This window comes from Trichosurus vulpecula, chromosome 8 (genome assembly GCF_011100635.1).
Source record: "Trichosurus vulpecula isolate mTriVul1 chromosome 8, mTriVul1.pri, whole genome shotgun sequence".
NCBI classification, from domain to species: Eukaryota; Metazoa; Chordata; class Mammalia; order Diprotodontia; family Phalangeridae; genus Trichosurus; species Trichosurus vulpecula.
The window spans coordinates 45,606,621-45,631,687 of record NC_050580.1 but is presented as its reverse complement, the minus strand read 5'-3'; the positions used below and the strand labels follow the sequence as shown (position 1 = coordinate 45,631,687).

At 36.0% G+C, this 25,067-nt stretch overlaps 1 protein-coding gene across 1 annotated transcript in view; it reads right to left on the bottom strand.

The window, feature by feature from the left end:
• LOC118828771 (cytochrome P450 2C44-like) overlaps window positions 1-15,833 on the bottom strand; it is a 57,750-nt gene extending 41,917 nt beyond the window's left edge. The window contains exons 1-5 of the mRNA XM_036735627.1: window positions 15,654-15,833; window positions 6,637-6,799; window positions 6,322-6,471; window positions 5,800-5,960; window positions 2,889-3,065 (exon numbers count right to left, since the gene is read on the bottom strand). Of these exons, the coding sequence (XP_036591522.1) occupies window positions 2,889-3,065; window positions 5,800-5,960; window positions 6,322-6,471; window positions 6,637-6,799; window positions 15,654-15,833 (831 nt within the window). The remainder of the gene's footprint in view (window positions 1-2,888; window positions 3,066-5,799; window positions 5,961-6,321; window positions 6,472-6,636; window positions 6,800-15,653) is intronic.
• Between the last annotated feature and the right edge of the window lie 9,234 nt (window positions 15,834-25,067).

Below are 25,067 nucleotides of genomic sequence, written 5' to 3'. Positions count from 1 at the left end.
ACAGGTAGTTTTCAGAGAAAGAAGTGAAAGCTATCTATAGTTATATGAAAAAATGCTCTAAATCACTATTGATTAGACAAATGCAAATCAAAACAACTCTGAGGTGCCATATCACATCTATCAGATTGTCTAACATGACAAAACAGGAAAATGATTAATGTTGGAGAAGATATGGGGAAATTGGAAAACTAATGCATTGTTGGTTGAGTTGTGAACTGATCCAGGCTTTCTGGAAAGCAACTTGGAACTACGCCAAAAGGGCTATAAAACTGGGTGTACCCTTTGGCCTGGAAATACCACTTCTCCATATGTATCTCAAAGAGATCATAAAAAAGGAAAAGGACCCACATGTGCAAAAATATTCATAGCAGCTCTTTTTGTGGTGGCCTAGAATTGGACAGTGAGGGGATGCCTATCAATTGGGAAATGACTGAACAAGTTGTGGTATGTTCATGTAGTGGAATACTACTGTGCTGTAAGAAATGATGAGCAGGCAGACTTAAGAAAAACCTGGAAAGACTTACAAAAACTGATGCTGAATTAAGTGAGCAGAGCCAGGAGAACATTGTACACAGTAACAGGGACATTATGAGATGACCTACTTTAATAGACTTAACCCTTCTTGGCAATTCAAGGATCTAAGACAACTCCAAAAGACTCATGATGGAAAAAGCTATCCACATCCAGAAAAAAGAACTATGGAGTCTGAATGCAGATTGAAGCATACTATTTGCTCTCTCTCTCTCTCTCTCTTCTATCTCATGGTTGTTCCCATTAGTTCTAATTTTTCTTTACAACATGACTAATGTGAAAATATGTTTAATATCAATGCATATGTAAAGTCTATATCAGATTTCATGTCTTCTTGGGGTGAAGGAAGGAGAGGGAAGAGGAGAAATTTTGGAACTCGAAATCTTATGGAAGTGAATGTTGAAAAATAAAAATAAATAATTTTTTAAAAAGAGGTAAACATGAACAAGCCATCATGAGGACCTAAACAAGATTAAACTATTCATATTTTCTCTGGAGAGATGATCCATGATCCCTTCAAAACTCCATTATCATCAGAAGTCATAGAGGAAGTCTAATTAAATGGAGGGCTCTGGAGTGAAATACATACATACGCATATATATATATATATATATATACATACATACATACATATATACATACGTATGTATGTGTGTATGTGTGTGTGTGTGTGTGTGTGTGTGTGTGTGTATTGCTTTGGGATGAGGGGCTTAAACTTAGAGTATAATGATAGTAACACACGTGAGTAGAGACCAAGGGTGGCTACATGGCAAAGTGGATAGTGTGCCCAGCTGGGAGTCAGGAAGACCTGAGTTCATATATGGCCTCAGACATTTACTAGTTTTGTGACCCTAGGCAAGTCACTTAACCCTGTTTGCCTCAGAAAGAAATGGCAAACAACTCCAGTATCTTTGCCAAAGAAACCCCAGAGTCACAATGAGTCAGACATGACTGAAAAACAAACAACGTGAGTAGAGAACACATAATATAATGGATTCTGACGTCATCATTCTACTGAAACTGTCCCCCTCCCCACAAATTACTATCATAAAGTTACTAATGATCATTTAATTGCCAATTCTAATGTCCTTTTCTCAAAATTCATCTTTCTTAACCTCTCTGCAATCTTTTACAAAGTTCTTTGCCCTTTTCTCCTCGAATTTTCATGACACTCTCTGGGTTCTCCTCCTACTTTCTGAGAGTCCACATTATGTGGACTATGATTGGACTAAGCCCACAGGGCTCTGTTGTGCTCTCTCCTCTCCCCTCCCCTCCCCTTCCCTCCTCTCTCCTCCTTTCCTTTCTCTCTCTTATTCCCATTGATGATTTCATTGGCTGCCATACATTCAATTGATATTGTTTATGCTGAGGATCAGATCTCCTTGTCCCAGCCCTAAAATCTCTACTGTACCTCCCTTCTCACACTGACACATTTTCTTCCCCAACCACCCTTCTCCCTTACAAACTTCTCTGTTACTGTCAATGGCATCATCATCCTCCAAATTATCCAGGCTTGTGTCCTCAGTATCTCACTCTTCCTCATCCCATCCCTATATACAATCAAGTACAAGGCAAGATCTGTCAATTTTACTTTAGTAATATTTCTCAAATATTCCTACTTTTTTTAGTTTATAACGCCACCACTTTTGTGAATCCCCCACCTCACTTTGAAGACACCAACATTAAGACTCTTTTGGCAGAAAAGGAATTGTTGCAATCATCCTGAAATTCAATTTGAAAGTTACTAAATTGTTCACTTACATAATAATTATACATCCATGTGTGTTTGTGTGATATATACATTTGTATGCAATTTATGTACTATATAATTATCACAGCATTATGTCATGAGATTAGAGAATTAAAAACATGAATTTCATGAATTGAGAAATGATAGCATAAAGTAATTAATTTTGGTATACAAAATGAATAGAATATTATTGGGTAGTAAAAAAAAGATGAAAAGAGGGAATTCTAAGAATGTTGGGAAGACTTGTATGATCTGATAAAGAATAAATTGAGCAGAACTAATATAACAAAAGGGACAATTACTACTGCAAATTAAAAGAAAATCTTTCTAAAAATAAGCTGAATGATGCACAACTGAAAAGTAACTAGTCATCCCAACATTTTCCACCTCATTTCCTAGAGACAAAGGGCAGAATGCTGTATACTTTGTCAGCAGAAGCACTTAATTTGGTTGACCCTTGTTCTTTTTTCCATGTAAAGACTTAACTAGGAAGGGAAAAGAGTTTCTAGAAATAACTCTGATGAAAAAACATATTTTCGTAAAACTTATTTTTTAAAAGAGCAGAAATAACCATTTCCCATAAGCTATTTCCCATGTGTACATTACCTGCTGCATTTTGTAGAGGAAGCAGTCAATGTAATTCTTAAGATTGTTATGATCCAGGGTCTCTTGGTGTTCCTTTATAGTATCCAAAATAAACAGTTTAAGTTTCTTCATATTTGAAAAATATTTCTTGTGAGTTCCAGGAAAATAGCGGACAAGCCAAGGGAAATTATTGTAGAGCTACAAAAAAGGGAAGGAGAAGAGGATCATATATGAGTTTACTATTGTTCAGAAAATCTCTAGCATAATTTGCTGAAAAGTTGCTGACCTGCTTTGGTAGAATGAATTTCCTCATGGGGGCATTGATTATACCAGTGAAAACATAGATTCTGTAGTTATCTCTACCCTGCTCTATATCTCTGGTATTTTATTGCAAGTTAGATGAGTAGTGTTTTACCACAGGTTGGCCTAGTCATGGAGGGAAAATCTCACTGCAGCCCACTCCTGGTGCATCTGGTTGCATCTGGAGGGACAAGTACAGTGTAATCTACAAAAATATTCTTTTTCTATAGGCTCAGGCTTTGTCTCACCAAACGGTGCCTTCTATGGAAAGGGCTATTCCTCACAATCCGTAGATATGATACTATCTGCAGTCAACATCTTTATCCAACCCAGCAAACAACTATCCACTCATCAATATTTTGAATCTGTCTATGCAGTACTATTCAAGACACTGGGCATGTAGGCACATAAGGCAGTAAAGAGCATTATGGCCTTGAAGGGGCTGTCAGGACAGCTAGGTTTCACAAGCACATGTAGCTAATATGCTTTCTAGCTAGAAAACAAAAGAAAAAAGACAAGGCATATTTAGGTGATAGATTATAAGAATGGTAAGTAACAATTATGACAAAGTAAAAAAAAAATCATCGGTAAAGACCCATTCTGTTAGGAACATCTGGGTTAAATTCTTGTCTCTGTATTGTACTCTATTGGATGTGTGACCCTGGCCATGTCCCTTAACCTCTCAGTGACCTCCAGATAATTCTCTATGACTATAAATTGATTGTAGAAAAGTTGCTGGTTTGGGTGTTTATTCACTCAGAATTCCATAAACCAATGAAATTATAGATCCAGAATAGGATTAGATAACTTTATAGTTTATATATATATATATATATATATATATATATATGACATTTTAAGGTCCTCAAATCATTTGATGTGTATTTTCTTATTGGATGTTGATAATAAATCCGTGAGGTGGGTGCCATAAGTATCTTAATTTTACAGATGAGGAAACTGCTTTGTTCAGGGTCACACAAACATTGAGTGGCAACATTCAATCTCTGCTCATCATCACAACAAATCAGTTTCTGGTTGACAACCTAGTGCTACATAAAATGAGCAAAATTCATCCTTTGGGAGGGGAAACATTTGTAGCCTTTAAAGTATGCCTCTTCTTGACCCCTTTCATAGCCTGTACAATTTTAAAATAAAATAAATATTTGTTTCATGTTAGCAGCTGCCTCACTGTAATGTAGTAGTGCCCTACTTTGAGATAAATTTGCCAAAGCCATAAACACCATGGGGCATTGTGATGGAGTGTGGTATAATGGAAAAACCACAGAACTAGAAATCTGGAGCCCTCTAGGCAACTCCTATCTCAAATATTTGCTTGACTATTGGCAGGTTACTTAACCTCTCTCAGTCTCAATTTCCTTATTAACAAAATGTTTATATTAGGAGACAGCAAGTATTACACATACACATACACACACACACAAATATAAATAAAACACAGTGACTTTTATTTGGATTTTGTTATACCTCAAATTTAAGGGTCTTGGTAATCTGTAACCATAAGTGAGATAGCAAACATTAAACTTCAATTCTGGCCCAGGAGGAAGGAATGCAAATTTTAGGTTGGAGGCACTCTGCCTAATTTTGTGGATGGTCTTATTGGCTCCTAACCTTGACTGTACAACTAAAGAGCTATCTGTTGACTATTTAAAGGAGAGTCTTTCTAGTCAGTACACCTTAGCAGACAAAAACTGAAATGGCCATCAAGTGATCCTGAAGGGACTATCAGAGCAATGCCAAGCAAAAACTATACAACAAAATTAATCAGCAAGTGTATGCCATGTATCAGGCACTATTTAACCCGAATCAACCAGAAGACCAGTGGAAAAAAGTGCCCAGTAAAAAGGATCTTTTAGGTAACACAGACAACAAGAACATAGAGATGACATTGCTGAAAAACAAATTATCCTGAAGTATCAAATGTTTGTTACCTACATATTCCCTGGCTGCCAATGTGCCCTACAGGTATACCCTCTAGACATGTCTTCTGGCCACTCATATTCCCCATAATTGCAGTGCTTGTGCATAATTGCTATTTGAGCACTCTGTCCACTGATAATAGGTATTTATACAGATAAGAGTGCCTTAGGCTCATACAAAGGATACTCTATAATTAGATTTTTCACCATGCTCTGTCATTAAAAGTTTTGTTGTGAATTGTGTTCTCAGGATAATTATCAAAATTAAATTTATCATCAGTGACTTGTAGGCTAGGACTTTAAATAGATACAAAAACAGAGAATATAGGATCTTAAACTAGCATAATTTTTTGGGGGGTCCTCTCATGTGACAGAATGGTGATGGATATGTAATATGACCCTTAAAATACAAAATTAATATAAGGTCTTTTCCCACCACCACCACTGAGAATTTCAGCCTCTTTGCTGAAAGTTGTCTTCACCTCACATGCTAAAAAATTTATGTACAACATGACTATATCAATAAAAAAATTATTACAAAGGACCTTGTTGAAGGGAAAATGACTTCACATGGTGACCTTATTATACTGGTGTGGAAGTTTTTTGTTAGGAGGCATTGCTGATGAACCTTCTTTCCTATTGTGTTGAAAAAATGTGATGGCCAAGTACACAACTAGATGATGACTCAGCCTTACCTGAGCCATTGGAGTATTCAGAAGATTAAAATTTTCACCTGATATCCTCATTATAGAAAGAAATTTTTCATTGTCATAGTTGAAACGATGATGGAAGAGGATGGAACTGATAACATTGCAAGGGGCACATCCAAGGATAAAAGTTGGGTCAAAGGGTTGATCTAATGATAAAGAAATTCGCAAAGGAAGAAGAGCAAATTTAATCATAATATTTTGAATTAAACAGCTTTAGGATGGCAAGGAAAAGTTTTCTAATGATCTGAGTATGGGCTGTGGTAACCTCAGTACCAATCTAGGGCATCTCTGCTGACTGTTTCCATTCTCTATATTTGGGACATAAACACCTTACGAAGAATAGGGAGAAATCTGGTCCTGCTGCCCCACTTCCTCCCAAAGATTTCTACCAGGTCACAGAGATGGATATCAGTAAAAAGAGTGAATCCCAACCGAGAGAGATTTAGCACTGGTGAAGTGTTATTATACAGGACCCATGTGCTCCCAAAATAATCAATGATAACCAACTATTTGTTTTCCTCAATTCCTCCAAAAGGAATTGAGCTTCCTCCTGGACACTCTCCTCAATGCTCCTCTTCCCCATCCCAAAGTTCCTCAGTGTCATCAGGGAAAATCGGCGGATTTGTTTCCACTTTTCTCCATGGCCAAAAGTAATTCCTAAGAAAAGAATGAACCAAGCATGAGGTTAACTGTTTTATTTTGCTTAAAGCAGAACTTTGATTTTATCATTGTTATAACTAGTGTAAAGATCATTGTTAATTTGTCCTTCTACTTCTAACCTTTCCACCTATACCATTTTCCCTTGAAGTATCTTAAACTTACCATGCCCTTTGTAATTGTCATCAAATATTGGTATTTTCCCCCTGTCTCCGAAAATGTCTCCCTGATCAATCAGAGCCTCCTTCAGTGCCTTGTAGCCATGTAGAATCACCACTGGCTGAGACCCAAAATACACGGTAAACACAGGACCATACTTTTTGGATAGCTGGGAAAAGAGATACAAGAAGCAGCTCAAGGAACAGTGTTTAACTTGAAAATGTGTATTTATGGGTTTCTACTTCATGTACTTAGAAATGCAGGGCAAATGGCTATGTGTGTCCAAGTAGGTGAGCATGTACATATGTGGTTTTCAGTGTCTGTTGGTGTTGTAACTGTTGTGCAACTATGCTGGAGGTTTGGGGATAAGGATTCCTTTTAGGGTTGTTTCTTTGGAATTATTATTATGATATGATTTGGTGGTTTCTTAAGATTAGATTCTTTAAAATTAAAAATTCATATACTTTGTATATAAAATAACAATAAGAAGCTCTCAAGTACATTGGGCTTTTGTAGGATCGACAATAACAGTAATGGCTAACATCCCTATAGCTCTTACTATGTGATAGGAATTGTGCTAAGGTCTTTAAAATTGACATACCATTTTATCTTCACAACTACCTTGGGAGGGAGGTGCTATTATCATCCTCATTTTACAAATGAGGACCTGAAGCAAGTGGAAGTCAAATGACTTGCCCAGGGTCATATGGCTAGGAAGCATCTGAAGCCATATTTAAATGCAAGCCTTTGTGCATCTTTATGTATCTCCAGCACTCTGTCCATTGTGCCACTAGCTGGATGTATGGGAAATCTTATCAAAGAACCATTCAGGCTGGAGATATGGGCAATTAATAAACTACATGAGGAGATGGAGCACTCACACTAATGAAATCATGAAGCCACCAAGGAATTAGATGGTAGTAGGAGGGCCCAGCAGAAGCTATCCCCTCCACTATCTTGACCTCCCAGCTAATGCTTTCTTACCTTTCTACCTAGAAGCTCCCTACCGCTATTGCCGTGAAGGAGAGAACCCAGAGTCTCTGCTCCTCTCCAACTTTCAGACCCCATTTCCTTTTCCCAGTGGTAGTAGCACAGGCCCCTCTAGCTTTCTGGCATCTGACCAGCTAAAGACGGTCACATGCCTATTGAATGTGAACAAAGTCATCAACTAGAATCCATCAAACAAAATGTAGGATCATTATGCCTTATCATCAACGCAACTACTTCACCCTCCAGGACCTCAGACATTCCCACCTGCTCTGCCCATGAACCCTCAGGACCGCATGGGCCCGACCACCAGCTGCATCCTTTGAACTGCTGGTCCCTTCTCTTTTCTCTGCAACTGAACCTTCCTATATACCTTGACTATCCTAAATAAAATATTGACTCCTTGAGAGAAAGAACTTTCCTAATTCTCTGTTTTTATTTCCATACCTTTAAAAGTCCTTGGAATATAATAAGTGTTAAATAAATTATTTTTTGCATTCATTTATCAAATTATATCAAGTAAAAAGAGTACTGGCTTAGGAGGCAGAAGTCCTTTGTTCTAGTTCAAGTTGTGTTGCTAAACAGCCATGTAGTTTGGATGAATTCATGCAGCCATCCCAGGTTTCATTTTTCCTTCTTTGTAAAATGACAGGGCTAGAATAGATTCAATTCCATATTAAATGTTGCTTGGTCCTCAACGCAAGATCTTTGTTCACTTCTTACAATCCCAGAAGAAATGTGCCATAACATTAACATTCTTGAAATAAACAAAGCAGGAAGATTAAGTTATAACTTAATGAAAGGATGGCCTACTGGTTCTCCTTAGGGAGAAAGCAAGAAGTTGGCAGAGTTGGGTTCATTATGTTTCCAAATGCAATAAGAAAGATAATTTAATAGGAGACTTGGTCATCTTTACTTGTTAACAAGGAAAGTAACACCAATAAACAACTGCAGGCTATTATTTCCTGTTGCAGATAATGAATAGTTGAAAGAATCTATGAAGAAGGTGACAAGGCTATTCAAAGCATGACAACAAATACTTTGATACTCAGAAACTTCAATGTCTAGGAGAGGATAGAGGGAGATAATAAAGGAAAAAAAGAGTTAAAACTTATTTGTGTCAATATATTATGAGTATTTTGTTCAAGAAAAGAGTAGGAAGGCATTGGATTTAATGAATTCTGGACTGCATAAAAACAACTGTACTAACTAATCTTAATAGATAGGAAATGTCTATTTTCCAGGATATGAGATATATTAGAACAAGCTATATATGTGCAGTAAGGCCATGAAATTATTTCAGTAATGGTCAACATCTGTAATATCAATTAAGGTGGGACTTTCTTACTGTTATAAAATGATTAATTAAGTGTCTTTGACTGAGACTTACTAGGTGCAAAGCCCCAGGCCCCAAAACTCTATCTACTAGGTGCTTAAGCCTATGTGGGTGTGAAGCCTCCAGGGTCCTAAGGTGAGTTGCTAAGATGGGAGCCAATAGTAGGAGCCTGAGTTCTGGTCACTCAGATGATGTTTGATGATGGACAAAGAATGCATAAAAAGCAAGAACAGAGTTATTTGTGGGATGTTCTCACTCCTGGAGGCGCAGGACTCTGAGTAGCCACTCTAAGGGCCTCCTGGCTGAACTCAGATGTTGATGGTTTCTTGGTGACTATGAATTGTATTTGGTTTGTCTGTTGGTGTTTGTAATTTGTTTGTAATTGCTCTGAAGTTTGGGGTGCTAGCTTTTTCCCCTGAACTAAGTGAATGATATTTGCATGTTGAATTGAAATAAGATTGTTAACCCCTTAATGATGCTTTCCTTAGTAAAGCAGATCAAAAGAACCCATGCTTGCAGCATTCTTGTTGTTGGGTTTGTGTTGGTTTTTCATTCCAACAGCAGCTGCTAGCTGAATTGTTACAACAACATCAATTGGAAGTATAAAGAGAAATACGTATAGCTTGCAATAGTAAAGCCTGCTAAAATTTCAAATACCATGTCAAAGATAATTAAAAAAAACTGGGCTATAAAAATAGGAAATGGACACAGGCAGAGATATTTACCTTGAACATAGCCATTTCATGAAGTTTAACTAATGTAATACATATCCACCAAAGTAAGCCAAAAGAGCCCAGATACCAGCTTAGCCAATAAACATGATGTCTTTGCCAAAGAAAGAGATAAGGAAATAACTGTTTAGAATACAAAGTAAGTGGTAATACAATATGAAGGTGAATAGTGGAGGAGGATAAGCAGTACTGTCTAATAAACAGTGAAAAGTCATAGAAGCGTATGTGATGCAAAATTAAGTGAGCAGAACCATGAAAATAATAGTGATGACAGCTACAGAAACATTAATGGGAATCATGATGATAACTAATATTTATATGACACTTATTATGTGTCAGGCACTGTGCTAAGTGCTTTACAAATATTATCTCACTTGATCCTCACAACAACCCTGGGGAAGAGGTATTATCATTATGCATATTTTTCAGCTGTTCCTGGAAAAGTTAGAGTTAAAAAAGAAGTACAAACAACCTTTAGTAACCCAATGAAAAGACTCCTGGGAGCCAAGATGGTGGAGTAAGCAGAAAATTGCCTGAATTCTTCCACATTCACCTCAAAACAACTATAAAATAGTGCCCTCAAAAGAATTCTGTAATGGCAGAACCAGCAAAATAATGGGGTGAAAATCTTCTAGCCCAAGAAACTTTGAAGGTTGGCTGAAAAGGTCTGTTTCACTTGGGTAAAATGGAAGAACAGTCCAGGACAGGAAACATCCCAGCATGCCAGCAGCAGACTCTGCCTCAGTAAGCCAGCCAGAGGCTGGGGTACTGCTCCCCCCACCATGCCTCAACATAGCACCTAATAAATGAGCATGCACCAGCACTGGAACCCCTCCCTCCCCATGTACTTCAGTGCTGCCTCAGGCATATGGGCAAATGCCAGCACCAGGGCACCCCATGTGACTCAGTACATCACCAAGTGAGATGTTAGACCCCTGCAACACAACTAAGAATCAGTCGATGCCCAGCCCATATCCACCCCACCCCCACCTCTGCGCAGCAACAGGTGGGCAGCAAGACACCACCCAAGGCATAGCATGGGATCCCTGACATGCCTCAGCATAGTGCCAGTTGACCAGGTGGAATCCAGACCATCTCCTGCCTCTGCCATGAACCTCAGCATGCACCAGGTCAGACCCCTGTGGCCTACAGCAGTTCTAGTCACACCTAACCACATCCTGCCCCTCATCATAGCACCAGGCACAGGAGTCCCCCATGAGCCTCAGGGCAGCACCAGTGAAGCTTGGGAAAGTGTCCCAGAAGCAGAGTTCAAATGTAGGAATAAGGAAAAAGGCTGGAAAGATGAGCAAAAGGAAAAAAAAAATAATGTGACCATAGAAAGTTATTATAGTGACAGGGAAGAGTAAGACATAAACTCAGAAGAGGACAACAGAACACCTGTATGCAATGCCCCCAAAGGAAAATGAAAATTTGACTCACGCCCAGGTAGAATTCATGAAAGAGCTCAAAAAAGGAGTTTAAAAATCAAATGAGAGGTAGAAGAAAAATTGAGAAAAGAAATGAGAATGATCCAAGAGAATCATGAAAAATGAGTCAATAGCTTGGAAAAAGAAAACAACACCTTAAAAGTAGAATTGACTAAATAGAATGCTTCAAGAAATTATGAAAGACAACTGCCCTAATATCCTAGGATCAGAAGATAAACAGACATTAAAAGAATCCACTAATCACCTCGAGAAAGAGATCACAAAATGGAAACTCCCAAGAATATTATAACCAAATTCCAGAGCCCTCAGGTCAAGGAAAAAAATATTGCAAGCAGCCAGAAAGAAACAATTCGAATACTGGGGAGCCACAATCAGGATTACACTGAACTTGGCAGCTGCAACATTAAAGGATCAGAGGTCATGGAACATGATATTCCAGAAGGCAAAGGAGCTAGGAGTGCAATCAAAAAATCACCTACCTGGCAAAATTGAGCATAATCCTTCAAGGAGAAAAACAGTCATTTAGTGAAATGGAAGGCTTTCAAGTTTCCTATAGAAAAGACCAGAACTGAACAAAAAATTTGATTTTCAATATCAAGATTCAAGTAAAGCACAAACAGGTAAAAAGAAGAAAAGTAAGGGATTCAATGAAGCCAAAGTGTTTATATCCCTAAATGGAAAGATGATACTTGTAATTCTTAACAACATCAACAGTGCATTTAGAAGAAGCATTCCTAGACAGAGGGTGCAGGTATAAAGTGAATTTGAATGGATGACACAAAATTAATCAAGGGGTAAGAAAGTGGTTTACATTGGGAGCATAAGGAAGGGAAAGGTAGAACTGGGGAAATTATCTCTCTTGAAGAGAAATGAAAGACCTATTGTAGTGGAGGAGAAGATGGGAGAGCGGGCAGTAGGCATTGCTTAAACATTACTGTCCTCAGAACTGGCTCAAAGAGGGAATAACATGCACAGTCAGTTAGGTATGGAAATCTCTATTATCCTACAGGAAAGTAGATGGGAGGGACTTAAATAAAGGGGGGTAATGACAGAAGGCAGGGTAGATTGGGGGAGGTGGTGGTCAGAAGCAAAGCACTGGTGTGGAGGGAAAGAGTGAGAGGAAAAAGAGATTTGTTTATAAGTACAAACAAAGCAATGTATATATTCAATAACTTTCTGATTATTCAGGACAAATGGTTGATAAATCAAGGAGAAATATGCTCTCTGATGGTGCCTGTGAAGTCCTGTGCTGGATTCAAATGGAAATGATTCTCTATAAATTGTGACACCTTTTATATGCTCCTATTTGTTAATTGTATTTCACTAATTGAATCAAACTCTGAACACTAGAAAAGCATCTCTGTGTGATACATGATTATTCCAGATATCAGCCTAATAATTCATAGAGGAAAAATTAAATGAATGATAAATATCTATTGTCCAGAGAAGGACATGTGGTTGAAAGTATAATCCACTGAGCTATCACATGGGTATAAACAACTTAGAGAAGTCCTGCACATGGGCAATGAGATGCAAAATTTAATAGTCCATAAGTCGGTCAATAAGTATTTATTAAGCGTCACTTTGCATTAGTCACTCTGGTAAGTATTGGGAATTCAAAAAAGGGCAAAAGACAGTGCTTACTTTCAAAATATTTACAGTACAATGGAGAGGGAAGGAATGTGAAAACAACTATGGAAAAACAAGACATACATACATATATGTGTTGCAATGTATGTTGCATTATATATGTCAGGGCTGTCCGAAATGGGGCATGCAGTGCTATTTATGTGGCCCACCTACAAGCATAGAAATTTACATGAATGCTTTAGGAAATGAAGATGAGATACCGCAGAGCTCTCACTAAAATGGCAAATCAACATATATTGTATATTGTTTCAATAAAAAACTAAGGTTGGATAGCCCCTATATATGTATATGTATATATGCACATACATATAGGTATGATAACTTGGAGATAGTAAATAGATGGCACTAGCATTAAGTGGGGGTGGGGATGAAGAAAGGCTTATCATATAAGATGGGATTTTAGATAGGTCTTGAAGGAAGCTAGAAAAGTCATTAGGCAGAGAAAAGGAAGGAGAGTATTCTAGGTGTAGAAAATAGTGAAGATGCCTGGGGTATGGAACTAGAGTCTTGTGCAAGAAATATTGGTATCCAAAGTGGTACACCAACAACTACATAATGTAACTAGGCCTAGAGCAGCAATTCTTAACCTTCTCTGTGTCATGGACCACTTTGGCAATCTGTTGAAGTAGGCCTATGGTCTCTTTTACTGAAGAAAACATTTTAAACTTAATAAAAAATAAACAAAGCAAGCTTATTATATTGAAAATATAGTTATAAAAATATTTTTCTCATCCAAGTTGAATCTGCTAAAATCAAAGGGTTCAATGGAACCCAGGTCAAAGACTCTGACCTACAGGTATGCTTCCAGTTTGGGTAGACCCACTATGCCTAATTAATGGGAGAACATGGACAAGATTACATAGAAGGAGAAGACATTTTTGGGTTGCAATGTGCACAACTGAGGGAAATACCTGTATCAGAGAGAACATAGCTCCATTGGCTCACTGAAGAAGCATTAAGATCATTGTGCTTGTGATTTATTTTATTTTTTAAGGGAGTAGGGGAATATTTGGGATTTCCTAGTAAGGAGACTTCCTTTAACAATGCAGGCTGGTACCTTTTCTGCAACTTACAGCCTTAAAGAGTTTCCTGGGACATTGAGAGATTAATTTACTTGCCCAGGGTCACATAGCTAGTAAGTGTCAGAGAGGATTTGAATCTAGGTCTTTCTGATTCCTGGAACAGCATTTTATGCCTTAAATCAGAGTTGACTAGATGACATTAATAGAAGCAAAGTTTTTCTCAATAGGCACTGTCCTGGTGTACTCTGTTCTGTTTAAATTACATTTGGATTACTGTGTGTTCAATTCTGAGTGTCACAATTAAGGATAGACAGTCATAAACTGGAACATGTTGAGAGATTAGTCAAGTTGATGAGGGGGCCTCAAATACCAGACACATTGTTAAGGATTATGGTAACCGATTATTTGAAGGGAGATCACATGTAAAAGGGATTAGACTTATTTTTCTGTGCCCTAGAAAACAGCATAAGGAACACTGGGTTGCAGGCTGAAAAAGGCAGCTTTCATCTGGATAAAGAGAAAAAAAAAATCTTAGCTATTAGATCTGTGTAAAAGTAGAATAGGACATCTCTCAGGAAGTACTGAGAAGGAAATTTGAGATCATCTTGTCTAGCACCCTCAATTTGCGAAGGAAGAAACTGAGCCATGCAGAGTTTCAGTTCGTTGCCCAAAGTCATACAGATTATAAGTATGAGATCTAAGATCTGAATCCAAATTTTCTGACTCCAAATCTAGTGCTAATACCTGTTTAATAGGGGGTTTTAAACTTTTTTTGTGTATCATGGACCCCATTGACAATCTGATGAAGCCTACCAAACCCCTCTTTGCATAATGAATTTTTAAAATTCATAATCAGTAGAAAGACCAAATTACAATTAGAAGGCAATTAAAAAATATCTTTCCCTTCCAATTCATGGATTCCTGAAAATCTATCAATGATCCCATGAAAGGTCGTGGACCCCAGATTAAGAATCCCTGGTCTATGATATACTTCTTACTCAAACAGATCAAATAACTATATGATAAAAAATTGATTGGTTTAGTTAGCCTCTGAGATAATGCACCCCCAAATCTGAGATTCTGCAATTTATCGGTTTCAGTGCTATAAGTAGTGAACATCCTTGACTGCCTGGTCAAGGCTTCAGGTATACTTATTTAAGATGAGGGGTTGGGGGCAACATGGCTGAATTTCCCATAGTTCATCTGTCACCCTCTTTTCTTCCTCATCCCTCAACCAGAACAATTACCAAGGAATAACAACGTATCTTCATAGCAGAAGCTAGAGTAGAATAATTATGCAAAGACCTACTGTCTTATCTCAGTGCATACGCATTTAAAATCCATATAAATGTAATATTGCTATCCATATTTAACATTTTTCAGTACAGTTAATATACTTGTTAATGCTAACCCCTATTTTCCCCAAGTTTCCCATGTTATTTTTATCTATGGAAACAATATTTTTTAAAGTGAAGTTTATTTTTGGAATACGCTCTCATTCCCGGGGATAACCTGTAAACATTCACAAAAACCTAAGTATCACCATGAATATATATGTAAATATATATACACACGAATAAATATGTGCATACATGCATATAGTCAACATTCAGGTTCATCTACAACTTTCAGAATTGTCTGACTTGGTCTTTAAGGCAATATCATCCTAACTCTGGGTCTAGTGCCATCCTTGCCACCATTACCTCTCATTATGTCATGAGATCTTTAACGGGATCTTTGTTTCTAATGCCCAATCATCCTAAAATCAGTCATGAGACATCTTTACTAGAGGACTTAGTAATGGACATTCCGCTTGATGGAGTCTGATCACAAGATTCAGTCCCCTTACCTTGCAGAGAGACATGGAGAGGTCCTTCTTGTCTAGCTGTAGCATATTCCCAATGATTGGGAGAGGAGGTGGACCAGGAGGCATCTTCCTTCCTTTATAATCTTTTCTCCACAGTGATAATATGACCAAGAAGGAGACACAAACCACAAGGGTGAGAGTGGTGAATCCCCAGGGCTCCATTGCAGAGATCTGACCACAGCTAGAAGAGGTATCAGGTCAAAAACTCAAGCTTAAAATGCCTGACTTTTTTTTAAAGTGAGAGTAGAGGTAAATGAACAATAGACAGTATGTAGTCCTTCAAGCAAACTACAGCAGTGCTCTGGCAACCATTCTGGAATGTGCTCCCTGAAATCCCTTGAATGCTAATTAAAGGGGGTAGGGATGCGGGGGGTGGAGAATGCAGAGGATTCTTGCCAATTTATTTCCTCACACTTGATACTTGTTTTTTCTACTTGCTCTATATTTTCTCTTTGGTTAAGGTGGTCTGTTTTAGAAGGCAGCAAGATTGAGTTACATTCTTACTATTTCAGCTGTAAGAAGAGTACATGTTGCCAAATTCAGGGTACAGAATCAAAGTGTAGAATGGAAATTTTGCCCAGTAAGGTAAGAGCAAGATCCAGCAACCTCAGAAAGGTTCTTTGTGAAGCTTCACATAGCAAGGCAGTAGTTACTTCTTTGATTATCTTTATTGCTAAGCTAATGTCTGACCAGGACTGAATCCAGCAAATAGGTTTGCAAACTTCAAAATAGACTCTTGGCCAATAGACTGTGACCTTAAATTCTTAATTGAAGTAGCAAAGAGCAAGAATTATCTCCAGAGGACTCCAGTTTAATGTTTTTAGAATTAATTTACTTAGGAATTATTAATTAGGGATTATTATTATTAGGGATTATTTGGAGATTATTAATTTATTTAGGGATTAATTTCTCAGTTATGTAATTTCAGACCTTGAATCCTGAGGCAATTAGATAAAGAATTTCCTAGGCTCTACAGGTGGAAGATATGTTAGTGGTCATAGAATCATAGGATTATAGGATCATAGATTTAGATCTGAAAGTGAAATTATGCATGATCTAGTCCAATCTTAGACCCAGTGACGGGAAGTGTGTGGTCCCATGTAACACTGTTAGTAAATGGAGACCTAGCACTCCAACCTGAGTTGAGGAAGTATCCTGCCTCCAGTCAGTTATCAGAAGAGGAAATGAGGTATATAAGATATTCTTCCCACTATTTATTTTAAATTCAGTTTTTTTTAAACTAAAGGAATAGATCCTAGATTGGCAAATAACCAGGAATGGGGATGGGATTGGCAATAGAATGTGGGAATAAGGAAAATAACTGAAGGAATTGTGGCAATTGAGTGAACCACACTGACTCCATCTTGTGACTCAATTCTGGAGCCAGCTCAGTTCTCTTTTTATTCAATTATACATCTAGCCTAATTTCTATTTGGCAAGAAAACTTTATTTAATTAGATGGGGATTGTAAGAAAATATTATTGCATTGTTTGAACCTAGTCCTGCATGGCTGGGAAGCTGGACCACATCCACCCTTTGCTTGGAGATCTTTATCTAAGGACCTAGCTTTTGCTGACCAGAAGCCCAGTAAAATCTGAAGATACATGTACAGACTTCTCTCACAATAATACCTCTCAAGCAGCCATGTGTCTTCTCTGAGAACTGGCACCAACTGATTATGGTTTCCATGTTCCTTTGGTTGAATACAGACATGTTTGAAGAGTGGGACACCTATTTTTCCAATTTCAAGGAATTGCATGTATTTGCTCTGCCCCCTCCCAACTCCCAAAGTTCTCTCATCCCCCTTCCAACTCAGAAAGTTCCAAATCTTTCCTCCAGTAAGAAATCAGACTATTTCAATCTTGCATCCTGGTTTATATTCCTCTGTTGCCCCTTGTATTCAGGGCTGAGCACCAAGCTGAGAAGGCTTGTGCTTGTGCATTTGTTATGCAATTGGCATCTTTTGCTTAGTATACCAATATGCTCAGAAGCCTTGTTTCCTCAGCAGTTTCAGATTCCACCTGTTACAGTTTTTGGTGAGTCAAGCAAGGTTAAGTCAGGACTCCAACCCCTGGTATGACAGCTATTCAGAAAAATTCCCTTTAGTATTTTGGTTAATTTTATCAAGGGACTTTTTCATACTGCTGGGGAAGGTTTTCCCCAACCCTCAAGGTTGGGGAAGGGTTACTCCATGACTATGTTGGGATTACAGGAATAAAGTCAGATAATCAAAGAAAGGAAATGGTTTCCCTGGTTTGTCTGCTAAAAACATCTTTGTAGATTTTGGAGGTTTGGAGATTAATCATTTTAAGATAGCAAGGGAGAACTCCTGGGAGTTGGGATTATTCCAGGAACTCACCCCCCTTCTCTGTGTCCTATCAGATAAGGCACTAAGCAGAAGCTTAACATATTTTAGTGAATTTTGAGGCACCATTCTGTAGAATTTGTTTTAAGAAAAAATATGAAATAAATTGTGTGAAACTTTCAGGCCACAAAAGTGTATAAGACTGCTTTTTCCCAGAAGATTGATAGAGCTATTGTTTTTGATATAATGAAGCAAGGCACCAACAATGTCTTCCATTTGCCTAAATGCAACAAAACTGTGGATGCACCCTTGGAGCAAATGTTGGCATTTGATATACTATGTAATCATAAGAAGAGACAGGATGTGAGAGTGACAAAGATGATGTGTGTCACAGAGTACTGCACTAATCAGAGACTTATTGACTCCAAAGAAAAAATTCACATTCACCAAAAGTGGAGGTCCCAAGGCACGACAACTGTCAGAAGACTCAATGTCAACATATTAGAATGATTCTCCATGTGTAAATAGTTTGTTACTGACTTGGAAGGAAGGCTGAACCTGCCCATTGTTGGCCACAGTAGAGCAGAAAAGGGGTGAGGATTTTATAAACAGCTGTTAGATGAAGGTTTCATATAAAGAAATTTGTCAAATCTATAAGAATATGAGTCACTCCCCAATTGATAATTGGTCAAAGGATATTATCAGGCAGTGAATAAAACAAAACAATTTATAGTCATATAAAAGCACTCTAAATCACTATTGATTAGAGAAATTCAAATGAACACAACATTTAGATATCATTTTTCACCTACCAAATTGGCTAAAATGAGAGAAGGGGAAAATGACAAACGATGGAGGAGATTTGGAAAAATTGGGACCTTAATTTATTATTGCTGGCTCTGTAAGCCAAGCCAACCATTTTGGAGAGCAATCTGGAATTTTGCTGAAAGAGTTATTAATCTGCCTGTACTCTTTGGCCCATGTAATAGTACTATTAGGTCTATTTCCAAAGATGATAAGGAACGATGATAAAAGGAAAAGAACTTATCTATTCTAAAATGTTTATAGCAGTTCTCTTTTTGTTGGCAAAGAACTGGAAATTGCAGGGATGCCCGTCAATCGGGGAATGGCTGAATAAGTTGTGGTGTATGGTTTTGATGGAATACTAACATGCTATAAGAAATTATGAGCTCAATGACCTTAGAAAAATAGGGAAAGGCTTGCACAAAATAATGAAGAGCGAAATGAGAATAATGAAGACAACACTGTATCAGCAACAACAGAAATATTGTTTTAAGAATGACTGAGCAATTAAGTCATTTTTACTATTACAGATATCCAAATTAACTCTAAAAGACATATGAAAAAAGATTCTTTCTGCATCCAGAGAAAGAACTGATAAATAGAAGTTTGTATAGAATAATAGAATATATACACATGTGTATATGTATGTGTGTATATATATACATATAAATATGTATATATATATATGTATATATATATATATATATATAATCTGAGTAGAGAAGGGGAAAAAAGAAAATAAGAACTTTACATGATAACTTACATATTTAAAAGGAATAGCAAGTAGTACATAATATATTTGCAGTTCCATGTGCAATTATATTTTTATTATACTATTATGGAAATGCATATTTTATTCCATAAATTAAAAACCAAATAAAAAATGCTTTTAAAAAAAGAGGGGGGACAGCTCTATGCTGTGGTTGGTTTCTAGCAAGTTAGCACTAGACCCTTTCTAGAACCCTCTGTTTGGATTCCCTGAGTAATGAAGATTATATTCAAAATCAGCTTACTTACAGCTTTTCTAGTAGGGATTCAGGGTGCAAGATTCTCTGTTCACATAATAGAAGATTTTTTTTGATAGGATCTCTAGTGATACCTTGAAAAATTCTCCAGGTATAAAATATCAGAATATCAGAAATATCAGACCATCCTCTCCTGGAAAGCTCCTTTGTCCTCTACTTTCTTCTGTTTCCTTTTTAATCCTTGTTGCATCCATTTTTTCTACCTTGGTTCTTACTCAGCTCTTCCCAGCAGGAAGAAGTAGAGGATAAGTAATTCCTAACTTCTCCACTACTTTTAAGGCTTTGCAATTATCACCCAAATTTTCAGGTTTTCCAATACTTTTCTGATGCTGGCAACTGTTTAAAAGTTGACCTAATACTCTGCTTTGGAATTTAGTCAAGTCTTAGTGCCTTGAATAAGTCTCTATCTGAATTGTCAAAGAATAAACATTTTTTACTTTTTGGAGAAATAAATGATCAGACAAAGAAGTACACAAAATGAAGGTATACAAAATAGGGAGATATAAGATGACATAGAAAGGTAAATCTGTGGGGCACTGACCAAATTATGGTTGGAATATTCAAGGAACAATTTAATTTTTCACAGGTATATTGACAAATGGAATGAAGGCTTTTGCATCATTAGATTTAGAGGGAACAAAGTCTCCTGTGGGAGAATAACTTCTCATACTTTTTCAAGCAACCTTCCCATAATTACTTTGCAATAATGTCAAACTGCCTAGAAGCACAATATAAGACAGATTTAAGATCTGACTATACCGCAGGAGGGAACACTAAAGAATTTCTATTTTTGTTAAATTTTATACATACACAGACACATGCATACTTACAAAGTTATGTACAGAAATATGTGCATACATGCAGATGATATATAATGCATATATATATGTATGTATATATGTGTATATATGTATATATGTGTGTATATATATATGTATAACAAGAGAGAAAGACAGACAAAAAGACACAAACACTAACCTTCTGAGTGAAGTTATATGGAGATTGGCTTTTATCTTTCTTTACTCATTTCATTATTTCATCAACTCTCTTTTTATTGCTAATGATCTTGACAAAATTAAGCAATTATAAATCATCATCTGCACTGCTTTTTTTAATGTTCATTGGCTTTTCAGCATCATTGAAAGTATTCTATACTCATTCTCTATTACCAACTGATTCAGTATCATTGCCATTGTCAATCCATTATCACTTTTTAAAATTTTATAGAATTAATAAGCATTTAAAACAATCAATCCAAAAAGCAAAGAAAAATATTTCACAGCATCCTTTTATTTTTTGAATGATATTTTATTTTTCCCAAATACATGTAAACACAATTTTTAACTTTCATTTTTTTAAAAAAAATATACTTCCAAATTTTCTCCCTCCCCCTTCCTTTCTCTCCATTCATGAGATAACAAATAATTCCATATAGGTATACATGTGCAGTTGTGCAAAATATATCTCCATATCAGTCATGTTGTGAAAGAAACCATAGACTACAAAAACATGAAAAAAGTGAAAAATAATGTTTTGTTCTACATTAAGATTGCATCAGTTCTTTCTCTGGAGTTGGATAACTTTTTTCTCCATGACTCCTCTAGAATTGTCTTGGATCATTGCATTGCTGTGAGTTGCTAAATCATTCACAGTTGATCAATGTATAGTATTTTCTTTATTTCTAAATGTTCTCCTGGTTCTGCTCACTTCATTTTTCATTAGTTTATATGTGTTTCCATTTTTTCTGAAATCATCCTTCGTGTCATTTTTTACAGCACAATAGTATTCATACATACACCACAAATTTTGGCCTTTCCCCACTGGGCATTCTGTCAATTTAAAATTCTTTACCATGAAAAAAAGAGCCGCTATAATTTTTTAACATACAGTTCTTCTTCCATTTTTTATTTCTCTGGGTAACAAACCTAGTATTGGTATTGCTGGATCAAAGGGCATTCATGGTTTTATAATCTTATGGGTATAGATTTCTCTCCAGAATGATTGGAACCATTCACAGCTCCACCAACCATGAATTCATGTACCAATTTCCTCACATCCCTCTCAACATTTCTTATTTTGTGTTGATTTCTTCATCTGAAAACCACCTGTTTATATCATTTAACCATTTATCAATTGGGGATTGACTTGTATTCTTATTAATTTGGTGTTTTGTATATATTTGAAAAATAAGGCTTTTATCAGAGACATTTGTAAGTTTTTCTCCATCTTTCTGCTTTCCTTCTAATTGGTTGCATTGGTTTTGTTTGTGGAAACCCTTTTTAACTTAATATAATCAAAATTATCAATTTTTGATCTCACAATGATTTCTATCTCTTGTTTGATGATAATTTCATTCTTTATCCAAAGATCTGATAGATAAACTATTCTAAGCTCCCCTAATTTGGTTATGGTATCACCTTTTATGTATAAATCATGTATCCCCTCTAACCTTATCTTAGTATATGGTATGAGATGTTTGTCTATATCTACTTTTTGTCATACTGTTTTCACAGCTGTCAAATAATGAGTTCTTGTCCCAAAAGTTTGGATCTTTGAGTTTATCAAACACTAGATTACTATGGTCATTTATTATTATGTCTTGTGTACCTAATCCATTCTACTCATTGACCACTCTATTTCTTAGCCAGTACCAGATTGTTTTGATGATTATCATTTTATAACATAGCTTGAAGTCTCATAAGGCTTGGTCTCCTTCTGTTATTTTTTCATTAATTCTCTTCATATTCTTGACCTTTTGTTCTTCAAGAGGAATTTTATTTTTTTCTAGTTCTGTTATATAATTTTTAGTAGTTTGATTGGTATGGCACCGAGTAAATAAATTTATTTAGGTAGAATTGTCATTTTTATTATATTTGCTGAGCCTATCCATGAACAATTGACATTTTCCCAATTGTTTAGACTTGACCATATTTGTGTGAAAGTTGTTGTTTAATTGTGTTTATATAGTTTTGTGGTTACTCTTGGCAGATAGACTCCCAAGTATTTTATATTGTCTACAGGTATTCAATTTATATATGTTTAATTTATGTCTTATAATGTTACTAAAGTTGTTAATTGTTTTTTCTAGTTTTTAAATTGATTATCTTGGATTCTGTAAGTAAACCATCATATCATCTGCAAACAGTAATAGTTTTATTTCCCCATTGCCTATTCTAATTCCTTTAATTCCTTTTTCTTGTCATATTGCTAGAGCTAGCATTTCTAGTACAATATTGAGTAATAGTGGGATAATAGACATCCATACTTCACCTCTACTCTTATTGGGAAGACTTTTATCTTACCCCATTATAGACAATACTTCCTGATGGTTTTAGGCAGATACTACATATTTTATGAAAAGTTCCATTTATTCCTATGCTCTCTAATGTTTTTAATTGGAATAGGTATTATATTTTATCAAAAACTACTTTTGCATCTACTAAGATAGTTATATAATTTCTGTGTACTTTTCTGTTGATATGGTCGATTATGCTAATTGTTTTCCTAATATTGAACCAGCTCTTGGTAGAAATTGTTCCTACTCATGGTGTTTTATCTTTGTGATGTAATCTCCTGCCGGTATTTTGTTTAATTTTTTTGCATCAATATTCAAGAGGGAAATTGGTTAATAGTTTATTTTTTTCTTTTTTAATTGTTCTTGGTTTAGGTATCAGCACCATATTTGTGTCATAAAGGGAATTTTGTAGGACTCCTTCTTTGCTGACTTTTCCAAATATTTTGTATAGTATTGGAATTAATTGTTCTTTAAATGTTTGATTTTATTCACTTTTAATCCATCTGGCCCTGGGAATTTTTTCTTAAGGAGTTCATTGATGACTTCTTCAATTTCTTTTTTTAAGATGGGCTTATCTAAATATTCTATTTCCCCTTCTGTTAATCTTAGCAATTTGTGTTTTATAAATACTCATCCATTTTGCGTATATTGTCAGATTTATTAATTGGGCAAAATACCTCCTAATAATTGCTTTAATTTCCTCTTCTTTGGTGGTGAATTCACGTTTTTCACTTTTTGGCACTGGTAATTTGGTTTTCTTCTTTCCTTTTTTAATTAAATGAACCAATGGTTTATTTTATATTTTTTTTCATAAAACCAGCTCCTACTTTTATTTATTAGTCCATTGGTGTTCTTTCTTTAAATTTTATTAATCTTTCTTTTGATTTTCAAGATTTCCAATTTGGTCCTTAAATGGTGATTTTTAATATAATTTTCTAGGGTTTTTTCAGTTGTATGCCCAATTCTTGATCTGTTTCTCTATTTTATTAGTATAAACATCTGGAGATTTAAATTTTCCCCTAAGTAATGTTTTGGTTAGATCTCATAAATTTTGGTATGTTGTTTCACAGCTGCAATTCTCTCAATGAAATTATTGATTTTTTTCTAGGATGGTTCTTTGAACCATTCATTTTTGAGGATTAGATCATTTAGTTTCCAATTCATTTTAATCTATTTTTCAGTGGTTCTTTTTTAATCCAATTTTTATTGCATTATGATCTGAAAAGGATTCATTTAATACTTTTGCTTTTCTCCATTTTATTGTGAAGTTTTTATTCTATAATATATGGTCAATTTTTGTGTGTAGTGTGCCACTGAGAAAAATGTGTATTCCTGTCTATTCCCATTCTGTTTTCTTCAGAGGGCTATCATATCTAACTTTTCTAAAATTCTATTCACTTCATTAACTTATTTATTGTTTGTTTTTTTTTAGATTTATCTAGTTCTAAGTTGGGGAAGTTGAGGTCTCCCTGTAGTATTGCTTCAATGTCTATTTCCTCTTATCATTCACCTCTTTGTATTTTTAGATGCTATACCATTAGGTGCATATGTGTTTAGCATTGATATTACATCATTATCTATGATTTCTTTTAGCAAGATATAGTTTCCTTCCTTATTTCTTTTAATTTGATCTATTTTTGCTATTCCTTTGTCTATCATGATTGCTACCTCTGCTTTTTGAAATTCAGTTGAAGCGTATTAAATTCTGCTCTTGCCCCTTGCCTTTGCTCTGTGAGTGTCTCTCTGCTTCAAATGTATTTCTTGTAAACAACATATTTTAGTATTCTGGTTTATAATCCACTCTGCTATCCACTTTCGTTTTGTGGTTAGTGCATCACATTCACATTCACAGTTTTGTTTATTAACTGTGCATTTCTCTCCATTTTATTTCCTCTCCCCCTCCCTCTCCCTCTCCCTCTCCCTCTTTTTCTCTCTCTCCCCCTCTCCCTCTCTCTCTCCCTCTCCCC